Source organism: Megalops cyprinoides, chromosome 1 (assembly GCF_013368585.1).
Source record: "Megalops cyprinoides isolate fMegCyp1 chromosome 1, fMegCyp1.pri, whole genome shotgun sequence".
Classification (NCBI taxonomy): Eukaryota; Metazoa; Chordata; class Actinopteri; order Elopiformes; family Megalopidae; genus Megalops; species Megalops cyprinoides.
This window is the reverse complement of record NC_050583.1, coordinates 36,275,067-36,289,885: the sequence shown is the minus strand read 5'-3', so window position 1 is coordinate 36,289,885 and position 14,819 is coordinate 36,275,067. Positions and strand designations below refer to the sequence as shown.

At 44.0% G+C, this 14,819-nt stretch overlaps 1 protein-coding gene and 1 long non-coding RNA gene across 2 annotated transcripts in view; both read left to right on the top strand.

The window, feature by feature from the left end:
* The window catches only part of LOC118789483 (integrin alpha-M-like), a 30,801-nt gene extending 22,047 nt beyond the window's left edge, over nucleotides 1-8,754 (top strand). The window contains exons 24-30 of the mRNA XM_036545930.1: nucleotides 642-720; nucleotides 7,100-7,198; nucleotides 7,395-7,475; nucleotides 7,778-7,888; nucleotides 8,129-8,236; nucleotides 8,321-8,431; nucleotides 8,605-8,754. Coding sequence (XP_036401823.1) covers nucleotides 642-720; nucleotides 7,100-7,198; nucleotides 7,395-7,475; nucleotides 7,778-7,888; nucleotides 8,129-8,236; nucleotides 8,321-8,431; nucleotides 8,605-8,718 — 703 coding nt within the window. The 3' untranslated portion in view covers nucleotides 8,719-8,754. The remainder of the gene's footprint in view (nucleotides 1-641; nucleotides 721-7,099; nucleotides 7,199-7,394; nucleotides 7,476-7,777; nucleotides 7,889-8,128; nucleotides 8,237-8,320; nucleotides 8,432-8,604) is intronic.
* Nucleotides 8,755-10,858: 2,104 nt separating this feature from the next.
* On the top strand, nucleotides 10,859-11,626 carry LOC118790024. Its single transcript, XR_005005484.1, has 3 exons — nucleotides 10,859-10,891; nucleotides 11,089-11,169; nucleotides 11,545-11,626. It is a non-coding gene; the product is annotated as an uncharacterized LOC118790024 (long non-coding RNA).
* The last annotated feature ends 3,193 nt before the right edge of the window (nucleotides 11,627-14,819 follow it).

Genomic DNA, 14,819 nt, shown 5'->3' with positions numbered 1-14,819 from the left:
GCTTAGCAGCTATGCTGCAAGTTTTCATTACCACAATGAATCAAGGTTTAATTTCCAATAAGGACATATATTTCTCTATAGTCTGTCTTGTTATTACATTCTTGAGATGCTTCTATATGCTTCTCTCGGTAGGAAAAGCATAAAATCATGTCCCCTCTCCGATGTGTTCAGTATTTTCCATCTTTCATTCCCCCCATTTTAATATATATGTGTGTTTTTGAGAGCACCTTTGAAAGGGGAATCTATTTTGTTTTAATGATTGAGATGAAAATTCATTATTTTAACAAGCTGTATTAACTGCCATGTAGGTGCTAATTTCCAGAATTATCTGTCAAATCCATGCAATGTTTTCCTCTGACTTTTTCCAATAAACAAATGCATTTAATTTTTTTCAAAAATATTTAAAGGTTTTAAAAATCTTTTTAAAAATCCTTTCACCTTTTAGTGAATTTGCTAAACTTGGCTTTATGAAGGCAAATGAACACTTGCATTTCTTTGTGGGTCAGAGTTGAATGCAGTAGTCTTGCTGTGTATGACTAATTATAGACTAATTATAATTATAATATAGACTAATTATAGACTAATCATGAAGTCATTACTTTGTTTTTTAAATGATTTTCTTTGATTTTTTACAATTCAAGACTGGATGACACAACCAGCTACATTAATTTCACAGCTGGTAAGAATGACTTAACGAGACCAGTGCTGCATTCATTTGAGGTAAGTATTTTGCTTTCACTTTAATCTTTCATAACAAAATATTAGTTTTTTTGTTTCTTATCTTTTCTTAGAATGCAGTCTGGTCAAATTGTTGAATTGAAGACACTTATGTTTATGTATATTTGTCAAACCTACTACATACTACGTAGTAGTATCCTAGTAGTAGAAGTAGTGTCCTGTCCATATACAATACAATAACAATTTGATTTAACTGAAAATAATCTACAATACATTATATTTGCTTAGCAGATTCTCCAGAGCAACTTACATCAGTTGCAATTTCTGTACATCGCCCATTTATGTAGCTGCATACTACGACAATTCGTAGTATGCAGCAATTCGTTAACTGGGTTACCACTACACCATACTGCTACCTACATATATGCTTTCACTCTTTGAAATTTTTTTTAATGAAATTTTATATGCATTGTCATTTGCAACTTTTAATAGCATTAGGATCCCGATGCCATCACCAGCGTAATCTCCTGGTTTACAAATGACTAAGAAAAGTGTATGTGACTTAATTGGAAATACAAATATACATACAAACCAAAAATGCTCTTAAAGTTATTTTGTAAAACTCTGAACTTTCTTTTATCTGGTGATTTCATTAAAATCCCTACTGTTGTCAACTGCCTTATTAATGTATAGTCTGGGATTCAGTCTAACTCGCCAAGTTGCCAAGGCAAAATACAGTTCAATAAAATTAATAGGTTTAGCTATGGTGAATAAAGTCAGCCTGATCCTCATAAGGGTCTGACTTAACTTCATAAGTGACTAGAAACAAAAGTGACAAGAGTCTTAAGTCACAGAACGAGCTAAAGGTGTGGCCTGAAATTAAGGCTGACCAGGCTGAAGGCCTGAGTGTCAGGGCTCCGCCCTCCTAGCTGTGGTGTTTTTGTTTTTCCCTGTCCATGTGCTTTTGTTTTTCCTTGTGTTCCAGCCCCGCCCCGCTCCCCGCCTGGTCCCAGCCCACCTGATTGCCCCATTACCTTCACCTGCCTGCCTGCTCACCTGCATCCCATCTCCTCATCAGCCCAGCCCTATTTCTACCCTGCTTGTTCCTGTCTTGTTTGCCAGTTCGTCTCAGCGTTTTCGTACCTGTTTCGTTCCCGCAGTTTTTTGGATTTCTGTATTCTCCGTGCCTGACTCTGCCTGCCCTTCGTCTTCGTTTCCTGCCTGAGCTGAGCCAGGAGAACCGCCCCGCACCGCCTGTGGCAGCTCCCCCGTCTGCCCCGCCAGCTCTCCCGTGCCGGGAGCCCCGATTGCCACCTCCCGAATGTTACGCGGGGAATCCCGGAACCTGTCGGTCGTTCCTCTCCCAGTGCTCCCTGGTTTTCGAACTCCAACCCTCCACGTTTCCCACGGACCGGGCGAGGATCGCCTACGTGATTACCCTGTTGACGGGACGTGCCAGGGAGTGGGGCACTGCGGTCTGGGATGCCGACGGCCCTTTCTGCCACTCCTTCGCCACCTTCGCGGAGGAGATGAGGAAGGTCTTCGACCGCTCCAAACACGGTCGAGAAGCCGCGAGGGAGATGCTCCTGATCCGCCAGGGGCGCCAGTCGGTGTCTGACTACGCGATCGATTTCCGCACCCTCGCTGCCTCCAGTGGGTGGAACACGGAGGCACAGTATGACGCCTTTCGGAGACCATCAAGGACGAGCTGACCACTCGGGAGTTGCCGGTCAGCTTTGACGCCTTGGTGGATCTGGCTATCCGCGTTGACCAGCGCCTGTCACAGCGGCAGCGGGAGAGAGGAACCAGTGAACCGCGGAGCCCCTCCCGTGAGCCCCTACCCACACCAGCAACGCGCAGCCCTGCTACACCGCCGCCCGTTTTCCCGGAGCTGGTGCAAGTCGACCGCACTCGCCTGACTCGCCTGTCCCCGGCTGAGCGTCAGAGGAGGATCAGCGCCGGGGCGTGCCTGTACTGTGGTCAACCTGGGCATTTCGTGGCAACCTGCCCAGCAAAAAGCTAGCGCTCACCTGTAGCAAGGGGACTACAGGTGAGTGTCACCCCCTTAAGCCAGTCCTCTGAAGTCCGCCCTCTGTTTTCTGCCACGTTGCTCGTCGAGGATCAGCCTCACCCGGTCTCCGTCCTGATTGACTCGGGGGCCGATGGGAGCTTCATCGATGCCAACCTGGCGGCCCAGCTGCAACTGCCCCGGGTCCCGCTGCACTCGCCTCTGGAGGCCCATGCCATCACCAGGGCCCCGCTGGTCCGCATCACCCACGCCACTCCCCCCGTGGGCTTCCTCATCTCCGGCAACCATCGCGAGGAGATAGTACTGCACGTCATTGATACCCCGCAAGCTTCCATAGTCCTGGGTCATCCCTGGCTGGCGCAACATAACCCCCACATCGACTGGCAGGGCAACAAGATCCTGGGCTGGAGTCCGTTCTGCCACTACCACTGTCTGCATGAGGCCCTAGCTCCTGTGTCACCTGTCGCTTGCGCACCAGAGGAGTTTCCGGACCTCTCGGCAGTGCCGCCGGAGTATCTGGATATGAAGCCCGTGTTCAGCAAGTCCCGTGCAGCCTCGCTTCCCCCTCATCGTCCTTATGATTGTGCGATCGACCTCCTGCCCGGCTCCTCACCACCTAGGGGGCGTCTGTACTCCCTATCCCTGCCGGAGACTGAGGCCATGAATCGCTACATCCAGGAGTCCCTAGCAGCTGGAATTATTCGCCCATCCTCCTCACCTGCCGGGGCCGGCTTCTTCTTCGTTGGAAAGAGGGACGTCCTCTTCGTCCGTGTATTGATTACCGGGGTCTCAATGCCATTACCGTGAAGAACCGCTACCCCCTCCCGCTCCTGTCCTCTGCTTTTGAGTCGCTGCAGAGGGCCACCGTCTTCACAAAACTCGACCTCCGCAACGCCTACCACCTGGTCCGTATCCGGGAGGGGGATGAGTGGAAGACAGCCTTCAACACCTCCACCGGTCACTACGAATATTTGGTTATGCCATTCGGATTAACTAATGCTCCTGCTGTGTTTCAGTCACTGGTGAACGATGTCCTACGGGATATGCTGAACCGGTTTGTTTTCGTCTACCTAGACGACATCCTCATTTTTTCTCGCTCCCTGCCCGAACACGTCCAGCATGTCCGTTGCGTTCTCCAGCGCCTGCTGGAGAACCACCTCTATGTCAAGGCTGAGAAGAGCGAGTTCCACCGTGACACCATCTCCTTCCTGGGTTTTATTATCTCAGCGGGCAGCATACAAATGGACCGGCGGAAGGTCCGTGCGGTGGAGGAGTGGCCCCGCCCCACCTCTCATCGGGAGCTGCAGCGCTTCCTTGGTTTTGCCAATTTTTACCGCCGCTTCATCCGTGACTACAGCACTGTAGCAGCTCCCCTCACGGCTCTGACATCTACCAGCAGGGCATTCTCCTGGACCCCGGCAGCCGAAGCAGCATTTCGCAACCTGAAAGGCCGCTTCACCTCTGCGCCCATCCTGACACAGCCTGATCCTGCCCGTCAGTTCATTGTGGAAGTGGACGCTTCGGACATAGGAGTGGGGGCCGTCCTGTCTCAGCGTTTGGCTGCAGACAACAAACTCCATCCCTGTGCGTTCTTCTCCCACCGCCTCACGCCCACCGAGCGCAATTACGACATCGGCGACCGGGAGCTGCTGGTGGTGAAGCTCGCACTGGAGGAGTGGAGGCATTGGCTGGAGGGGGCAAAGACGCCGTTCCTGGTGTGGACCGACCATAAAAATCTGGAATATATCAGGTCGGCTAAACGTCTGAACCCCCGACAGGCCCGCTGGTCCCTGTTCTTTTCCCGGTTCGACTTCGCCCTGTCCTACCGACCGGGTACCAAGAACGGGAAACCTGACGCTCTCTCTCGCCAGTTCGCGTCAGCAGGCGAGACCCCAGAACCCAGCACCATCCTGCCTACCCGGTGCGTGGTTGCGGCAGCGCAGTGGGACATCGAGACCACCGCCCGCGCTGCCCTCCGGACCGAGCCGGGTCCTAGCTCCTGCCCCCTTAACCGCCTCTTTGTCCCTCAGTCTGTCCGATCCCAGGCCCTGCAATGGGGGCACTCGTCTAGACTTGCCTGCCACCCTGGCGCCTGACGTACTGCGGCGTTCATCGGTCAGCGGTTCTGGTGGCCCACCATGAGGGAGGACATTCCCCGCTTCGTTTCCGCCTGCTCGGTCTGCGCCCGGAATAAGACGTCCAACCAGCCACCTGCCGGTCTGCTGCAACCCCTGCCAGTTCCCCGACGACCCTGGTCCCACATCGCATTGGACTTCGTCACTGGCTTGCCCTCGTCAGATGGTAACACCACCATTCTCACCGTCGTCGACCGTTTTTCCAAGTCTGTCCACTTCATTCCGTTGCCCAAACTTCCCTCCGCCAAAGAAACAGCGCAGCTGCTTATTCTTCACGTTTTCCGGCTGCACGGCCTGCCCTCTGACGTGGTGTCTGACCGGGGTCCCCAGTTCACCTCCCACTTCTGGAGGGCATTTTGCAGATTGTTGGGCGCATCAGTCAGCTTGTCGTTGGGGTTCCACCCCCAGTCCAACGGCCAGACCGAGCGGGCGAACCAACAACTGGAGACGGTGCTGCGATGTCTGACATCCCAGGAGCCGTCGGCGTGGAGCCAGCACCTGCCCTGGGTGGAGTACGCCGTAAATTCCCTGCCATCTTCTTCGTCGGGGCTGTCCCCTTTCCATTGTTGCCTGGGCTACCAGCCCCCTCTGTTTCCTGCCCAGGAGGAGGAAGTCGGCGTCCCCTCGGTAGCTGCATTCATCCGGCGATGTCGCCGCACCTGGAGGCGTGCACGGCTCGCCCTGCTGCGAGCCTCAGCCCAGGCTAAGCGCTTCGCCGACCGCCACCGCTCCAAAGCCCCTCGTTATCGCCAGGGTCAGCGAGTGTGGCTCTCCACCAGAGACCTTCCCCTCAGAACAAACTCCCGCAAGCTCGCCCCCCGCTTCATCGGGCCGTTCCCCATTGCTAAGGTGATCAGTCCCGCAGCGGTCCGGTTGAAGCTGCCGCTCTCGCTCCGCCGCATACATCCCACCTTCCACGTCTCGAGGATCAAGCCCGTCTTCCGCAGCCCGCTCTGTCCTGCACCCCGGGCGCCCCCGCCACCCCGCCTGATCGACGGATCGGAGGCGTACACCGTGCGCCGCCTGCTTAAAGTTCGGCGACGGGGGCGCGGACTCCAGTACTTGGTTGATTGGGAGGGCTACGGTCCTGAAGAGAGGTGCTGGGTCCCTGCCAGGGACATCTTGGACCCCGACCTCATCCGGGACTTCCACCGCCGGCACCCTGGCGAACCCGCTGTGACGCCTGGGGGCGTCCGTAGGGGGGGGGTACTGTCAGGGCTCCGCCCTCCTAGCTGTGGTGTTTTTGTTTTTCCCTGTCCATGTGCTTTTGTTTTTCCTTGTGTTCCAGCCCCGCCCCGCTCCCCGCCTGGTCCCAGCCCACCTGATTGCCCCATTACCTTCACCTGCCTGCCTGCTCACCTGCATCCCATCTCCTCATCAGCCCAGCCCTATTTCTACCCTGCTTGTTCCTGTCTTGTTTGCCAGTTCGTCTCAGCGTTTTCGTACCTGTTTCGTTCCCGCAGTTTTTTGGATTTCTGTATTCTCCGTGCCTGACTCTGCCTGCCCTTCGTCTTCGTTTCCTGCCTGCCGTTTTGTCCCTTTGCCTGATTGTTTGCCTGCCCGGTTCCTGATCCTGCCTGCTTCTGTTACTGACCCTGTTTTTGTCCACGGACTGCCTTCCGGTTTTCGACCCTGCCTGCTTTTGGTTTTGCTACTTTCCTGCCGTCATTGATAAACCCGCCTGCAACCTGAAGCTCTCTTGGTCTGCGACTGAGTCCCTGCCTGAGCCCTTACACTGAGGCCCAAGTCATTGAAAGCATAGACTCCAATATTTATATTTACGTCTTACGTTTACTTGCGTAGCAGATGCTCTTGTTCAGAGAAACTTGCAATTCTTACATATTATCAAATTATACAGCTGGATATTTACTGAGTTTCATCTTAACAGGGTAAATTAATTATTTTATTGTTTTGTTAACTCTTTGTTATATACACATACATACATACATACAGTGCATTGCAAAAGTATTCAGACCCATGACCAATTCTCACATTTTACTAAATTGCAAATGATGCATTGAAATTTCATTTTATGTAATATTTTATTTAAAAATTCTGAACCTCAAGATGAATTATTGTAATGTTACACTGATTTTATGTTAGAAAGTATTTTTAAAAATATTATAACGTATTTTAAGGTGGCATTGGTTTTATGCTAGAAAATATTTTAAAAAGGTTGACAAATCTGTGACATTTGTTTGAATAAATATCTCAGATGTACCTTTATTTACCTGAATACCTTTATTATTTGCCTCAGGTTGTGAATTATATCAGAGACCTTAATGCTACAGTGATATTTAAGGTGCCAATTAAACTGGGAGGAAAAAATATCTGGAGTGATGCAAACAGACTTCAGGTGAGGTCCACGCTGAACATATATAGTAGTAAACATATACACATACAACCACAGACTCTGACAGATATCCATGCCTTCAGGACAGCTTGTTATAGATATAAAATCATACAACTGCATGTGCAAATTACATCCTAATAAGCCTGTGCAGCACATTTTTTTTCTAGACTGATTGTGCTAATGGTAACTAATTCCACAGATTCCAGGTTGCCAGATAGAAAGAGATGAGAAACCTAAAGTCAATAATTTTGTAGAGGTGCTGAAGAACAAGCCCACTGTGGTGAGTGTCTCATCCTTTTATTCACTCTGCTCACAAGTCCTTCAGCACAAATATATTGTTAACTTGTGTTGTCTTCTTTTTGTGTAACTGATCAGTCATGAAGTGTCTTTTGGCTACAATAAATCTGTCTTCAACCATATGTTAATTTTAATGGTAATGCATGCAGTACAGTTTGAAAACACAAGATGTGTTCATTCATGCACTGGGGTTCCTAGTTTACTGTGAACATATCCCTTTTGTAGCATGCTTTGACTTACAGTTCTTATGATGAATGGTGTAACATCATTTTCTCTTTCTTTCAGGATTGCACTGTCTCAGTTTGTAGAGTGATAAAGTGCAGTGTGTACCTGAGGAAGGATGGTCATTATTCTTACAACTTCTCTGGTGAAGTTAGCTCAGGTTGGATTGAACAGGTAACAGGAAGCCTCCACATTCAGTTGCATTATGTTCATTGTACTGTTGCTGTAATATATAAATAAAAGCTCTCATATGCTGTCAACCAGTCTCTGAATGTTCCAAACGTCAGTAAGCGGCTGTGTAAGGGAAGTGTGTAACTGTGCATGCTATTGTAATCCTCTCTTTTGATGTTAGGGTGTATGCAGGTCATAACATATCAACTCTCTTACTCTGCTTCTTCTTTATCCCTCCTTTAGACACAACTTACCTCACTACATTTGGTCAGTAGAGCTGTTTTCGATTATGACCGAAACCAGTTTATTTATACAGCCTCATCTTCTCAGAACAACCCGCCTGTCACTGAGGTAATAAATTTATTCAATAAATTCCGTAAAAACAACGATTACCACCGCATTGCTTAGTTACTGTGGTCTCTCAATCTCCATCAGGTTGCTACTCGTGTGGAGGTGTACACTGAAGCTGACTTCACAAAGGAGATAATAGGGTCTGCCATGGGGGGTCTACTGCTACTTGCTCTGATCACTGCTGGGCTTTACAAGGTAAATATGCCTTTCTAGTCAATGAGTAAAACATTGTTTTACTGTCTCAATCAAATTTTGATTCATTTACATTGCTCATGGTCAGTTTCATTATGTAGCCCTCCTGAAAAACACTTAAACTTTGGTCTTTCATGTGTGGACCTTATTACTCAGCCTCTTTCTCTGTCTCCCAGGCTGGGTTTTTCAAAAGTCGGTACAAGCAGAAGATGGAGAACACAGAGGACGGGGCAGGGGAAGCAGATGCAGCCTCAGGAGAGGATGGAACTGCAACTCCAGCCTCTGAATAGGCACAATGCTGTGCCACTGCATGGCATGACAGCAGAATGCAGCCATGTAACTGCAATGAATAGTTTTCTAAACGATGCATTGCAGACATAATGTCAATGAAATGTTGCGATCTAGTACACAGTAGTGGTTAATTCTGTGGTTTGTCAGACTCTTAGTGCTATAACAAAACTTAGCAGCATTCAAATTATTACATGTATAAAGGTACATGCAAAATTGTGTCACTGACACTGATTAAGTGAAGTTTTAGTTGAAGTTTTTACTATGCTTAATGGTGAGTAGCTAAAGGCACACCAATACATCATTCCATAGTCAGTTTTTTAAAAAGATATGTTTAGAGTGTCTAAAAGACTTTTATAAACTTGGGATGATTTCTCACAAGACAATGACACCTACACGTTAGAATATTGAAACTTGCATTGTATTTAGTTTGCTTTAAGGCATCACATGTTAGAAGATAAAAAATAAATAAGTGCTTTAATGTTGCCTCCCAAGTTGTGTAGGAGATCTGGCTAAATATATGTGTTCTTATATGTATAACTACATATATAGGCTACATCTCATATATCTGGAAAGCATTTTATCATGAATACATTCTGATATTGAGCCTAATGATAGCTGTTTAAGATGTAAATCCAGGTATTGCTGCAAAATATAAAGCCAGAAATGTCCAGCCATTATGTATTACATGGTCATTTCTATATTCTGTTGCTTTGTGTGGGTGTGCCTTCAGGTTCTGAGGTTGCCCCATTTTAAATGGATTTGGTTCTCCTATGACCTTATTCTTATTTGAACAATTTGTGGGTTTATTGGCATTGGAAAAGTTATACTTGTCATGTTATAGATATATACAGTATCAGTCAAACGTTTGGACACACCTACCCACAGAAGGGTTTTTCTTTATTTGTACTATTTTTCACATTTTAGAATAATAATAAAAACATCAAAACTATGAAATAACACAAATGGAATTATGCAGTGACCAAAAAGTGTTAAACAAGTCACAACTATCTTGTTTTTTAGATTCTTCAAAGTAGCCAATTTATTTCTTTTTTTTGAAATCATATTCATACTCAGACATCAACTTCACTTTATATTTGTATAAGAAACAACTTACAAACATTTAAGCATTCGTCTTTAAATCAACACGTCTTGCATGATTGACGTCATTTTCATCATGTGTGTCCAAACGTTTAACGGGTACTGTCTGTATGGACATGTCCACCAGATGGAAATGGGCTTGAGAATCACAGAATATCCAGTTTGGGGTAAACTACTGTACAGGAACACCTTGCATCTGTCTTCACATTAAAGTTTGCTTTTATTTTCCATTTGCACGCAGTGATTTTTTTCCTTTAAATTATAAGCAACTGAAAGTGAGGTCTGAAACTAAGTAAAATATTTGAGGATGCAACAGCTTATTGAATGTCCAGTGTTCTGTCTGGGAAATTTCTGACAGCGTTCACAGTGTACATTAGTTGTAGTGAATGAATAAATGTTTTTTTTATTGTTGAACAATTGTATATCTAGGTTACCAAGCAAGTCTGTCATGCCTATCATAAGGAATTATTTATAATATTTATTATATCATAAGGAATATTTGCTTAGCAGATGCTCGTATTCAGGGAAACTTACAATTCTTACATATTATCAAGTTATACACCTGGATATTTACTGAGGCAATTATGCGTTAAGTACCTAGCCCAAGAGTACAACAGCAGTGCCTCTGCAGGAATTTGAACCAGAAACCTTTGGGTTACATTCCACTGGAAAATTAATTTCATCTTAACAGGATAAATGAATCATTGTTTTGTTCTTGTTAACTCTTATATATTCACACATACAGTGCATTGCATGAGTATTCAGACCCATGACCAATTCTCACATTTTACTAAATTACAAATGATGCATTGAAATTTCATTCTGTGTGATATTTTATTTAAAAATGCCGAAACCCAAAATGAATTATTGTACTGTGACATTCCTTTTATGCTTGAAAATATTTTTAAAAGGTTGAAGAATCTGTGACATTTGTTTGAATAAATATCTCAGATGTACCTTTATTATTTGCCTCAGGTTGTGAATTATATCAGAGACCTTAATGCTACAGTGATTTTTAAGGTGCCAGTTAAACTTGGAGAAAAAAATATCTGGAGTGATGCAAACAGACTTCAGGTGAGGTCCACACTGAACATATATAGTAGTAAACATATACACATACAACCACAGACTCTGACAGATATCCATGCCTTCAGGACAGCTTGTTATAGATATAAAATCATACAACTGCATGTGCAAATTACATCCTAATAAGCCTGTGCAGCACACATTTCTTTCTAGACTGATTGTGCTAATGGTAACTAATTCCACAGATTCCAGGTTGCCAGATAGAAAGAGATGAGAAACCTAAAGTCAATAATTTTGTAGAGGTGCTGAAGAACAAGCCCACTGTGGTGAGTGTCTCATCCTTTTATTCACTCTGCTCACAAGTCCTTCAGCACAAATATATTGTTAACACCTTGTGTTGTCTTCTTTTTGTGTAAATGATCAGTCACAAAGTGTATTTAGGTTACATTAGACCTGTCTTCATCCATATGTTAATTTTAATGTTATTTCAGTACAGTGTGTACTTCAATAACATTAAAATTAAGACACAAGATGTTTGTGTTTAACATTAAAACACAATATGTTTTCATTCATACACTGAGGCTCCTAGTTTACTCATCTGTTCACAGTAAACATCTTTTCTACAAAAGTTCCTTTTGTAGCATACTCTGACTTACAGTTCTTATGATGAATGATGTAACATCATTTTCTCTTTCTTTCAGGATTGCACTGTCTCAGTTTGTAGAGTGATAAAGTGCAGTGTGTACCTGAGGAAGGATGGTCATTATTCTTACAACTTCTCTGGCGAAGTTAGCTCACGTTGGATTGAACAGGTAACAGGAAGCCTCCACATTCAGTTGCATTATGTTCATTGTACTGTTGCTGTAATATATAAATAAAAGCTCTCATATGCTGTCAACCAGTCTCTGAATGTTGCAAACTTCAGTAAGCGGCTATGTAAGGGGAGTGTGTAACTGTGCATGGTATTGTAATCCTCTCTTTTGATGTTAGGGTGTATGCAGGTCATGACATAACAACTCTCTTACCCTGCTTCTTTTTTTATCCCTCCTTTACACACAACTTACCTCACTACAGTTGGTCAGTAGAGCTGTTTTCGATTATGACCGAAACCAGTTTATTTATACAGCCTCCTCTTCTCAGAACAACCTGCCTGTCACTGAGGTAATAAATTTATTCAATAAATTCCGTAAAAACAACTATGATTACCACCGCCTTGCTTAATTACTGTGGTCTCTCAATCTCCATCAGGTTGCTACTTGTGTGGAGGTGTACATTGAAGCTGACTTCACAAAGGAGATAATAGGGTCTGCCGTGGGGGGTCTGCTGCTACTTGCTCTGATCACTGCTGGGCTTTACAAGGTAAATATGCCTTTCTAGTCATTGAGTAAAACATTGTTTTACTGTCTCAATCAAATTTTGATTCATTTACATTGCTTATGGTCAGTTTCATTATGTAGCCCTCCTGAAAAACACTTAAACTTTGGTCTTTCATGTGTGGACCTTATTACTCAGCCTCTTTCTCTGTCTCCCAGGCTGGGTTTTTCAAAAGCCGGTACAAGCAGAAGATGGAGAACACAGAGGACGGGGCAGGGGAAGCAGATGCAGCCTCAGGAGAGGATGGAACTGCACCTCCGGCCTCTGAATAGGCACAATGCTGTGCCACTGCATGGCATGACAGCAGAATGCAGCCATGTAACTGCAATGAATAGTTTTCTAAATGATGCATTGCAGACATAATGTCAGTGAAATGTTGCGATCCAGTATACAGTAGTGGTTAATTCTGTGGTTTGTCAGACTCTTAGTGCTATAACAAAACTTAGCAGCATTCAAAATGTGGAATGTATAAAAGTACATACAAAACTGTCTCACGGATCCTGATCAAGTGAAGTTTTATGCTTAATGGTGAGTAACTAAAAGCACACCAATATATCATTCCATAGTCACTCTTCAAAAATATATGTTTAGAGTGTTGAAAAGACATGACGGTGTGAGAAGTTTTCACACAAGACAATGACACCGACATGTATAATTTGAACTTGCATGATTTTTCATTTGTTTTAACACATTACATGCTAGATGTTAAAAAGAGTGCTTTAGTATTGCTTTCCAAGCTGTGCATTGAAGAGATTTAGGCAATTATATGTATGGTATCTGCAAAGCACTGTCTCATGAGTACATTCTGATATTGAACTTAATGATAGCTGTTTAAGATGTAAATCCAAGTATCCAACCATTATGTATTGCATGTTCACATACTTTATTATGGTGCAGCCCATTGCTTTGTGTTGGTGTGTGGGTGTGCGTTCAGGTTCTGCTGTTGCCCTACTTTAAATGGATTTGATTCTCGCATGACCCTATTCTTATTTGAACAATTTGTCACTGGAAAAGTTACACTTGTCATGTACTGATATATACAATATCAGTCTAAAGTTTGGACACCTTCCCATAGAAGGGTTTTTCCTTTTCCACATTTTAGAATAGTAATATAATCAAAACTATGAAATAACACAAATGGAATTATGCAATGACCAATAAGTTTTAAACGAATCAGAGCTCATTTTTAGATTCTTCAAAGTATTTATATTTAAAAAAAGAGTGGAAAGAAATTCATGCATCGTGTAAGTGTGAAGTTAATGTCTAAGACACAAATTTCAAGCATTTTTTTCATTAAACTACAAGCAACTGAAAGTGATGTCTGAAAGTAAGTCAAACATTTGAAGATACAACAGCCTTAGAGAATTACGTATTTCAAATGGAATATAGTGTTTTTTGCCATTCCGATAAGTGTACAATATCAAATCAATATGTGAACAAAATGACCATTTGCAGTTGAAATACTTTAAAAATGTGATTCAATTTGAAGAATTACATTATAATTACATTCATTTTGCAGGCGTTCTTATTCAGAGTGACTTCCAGAACAAAGGAACAGAAGTGTATCCATTCAGGTTGAATGAGCGACAATTTCAACTTGAATAGGCTGAACAGAAAGAATTCTCCGCAAAAATGTGCGCATCCGCCATAAATGCAATAGATTTATTTGCGCAGTTGTAAAATACAGACTCGGTTTTAAATTGCATCTGTTTATTTCTTTGTTGCAAATCATCCTGGCTAGCTGTGTTGTGTTCAGTCCGGTAAAAGGAAAGAGAATGCTATGCACATTGTCGTAACAATGGTTGTTTATTGTTGCTCGGGGTTTTTAAAACTAATGTAGCGAATACGAACACTTTGTTTTCAGATTCACACGAAAACAGGCAATCGTGTTTGCTAATATAACAGCCAAGTAATTATGGTTTACACTTTACGGCGAATGTTTTAATTGTAATTAAAAGTTTAAAAGACTCACCTGTGGGTTAAAGCTCCTGCCGAGAACAGGCAAAATGAGTGCATGCGCTAGTCATGAGTTATATAGGATTATCGGTAACATTTCCAACTGTTAAAACGCGGAAGGGGGAAGTTTGTGCTGCCAATATCAATTTTATCCGCAATATGTTTATTTTGAAGAAAACGTGGGATTGTCAATGAAATGTGTATATTTCATTAGAAGATGAACTACTGTCATAATTTTCTGCTATATTTTCTTGTAATTGATTTTAATATTTTCACCAAGGTCAATGGGTTAGTCCAGGGCGGGACTAACACCATTTAAGCGCCGGGTTCCTTCCTTTGTGGTGAGGTAGTAGGAGAGTATTGATTCTGTAAGCCAGTGTGAAAAGGAGACACTTGGGGAAAGATTGCCCTGTGTTGGTTATTTGTTATTGTAAATAGTTATTTCTTTGTTTTGTTTGTAATTGTTGTATAGCACTATTAAACATCTTGTCTTTGTTCACCCCAATCTCTGTCACCTGTTCGCCACTAGTCATCCCATCACAGGGAGACTTTCCTCCATCCAACTCACCAGCACAGATCATGTTGTCTGTGACTTTTCCCTCCCCAAGGAGGCAGTTATACTGTCTGTTACCCACGACTGGTACTT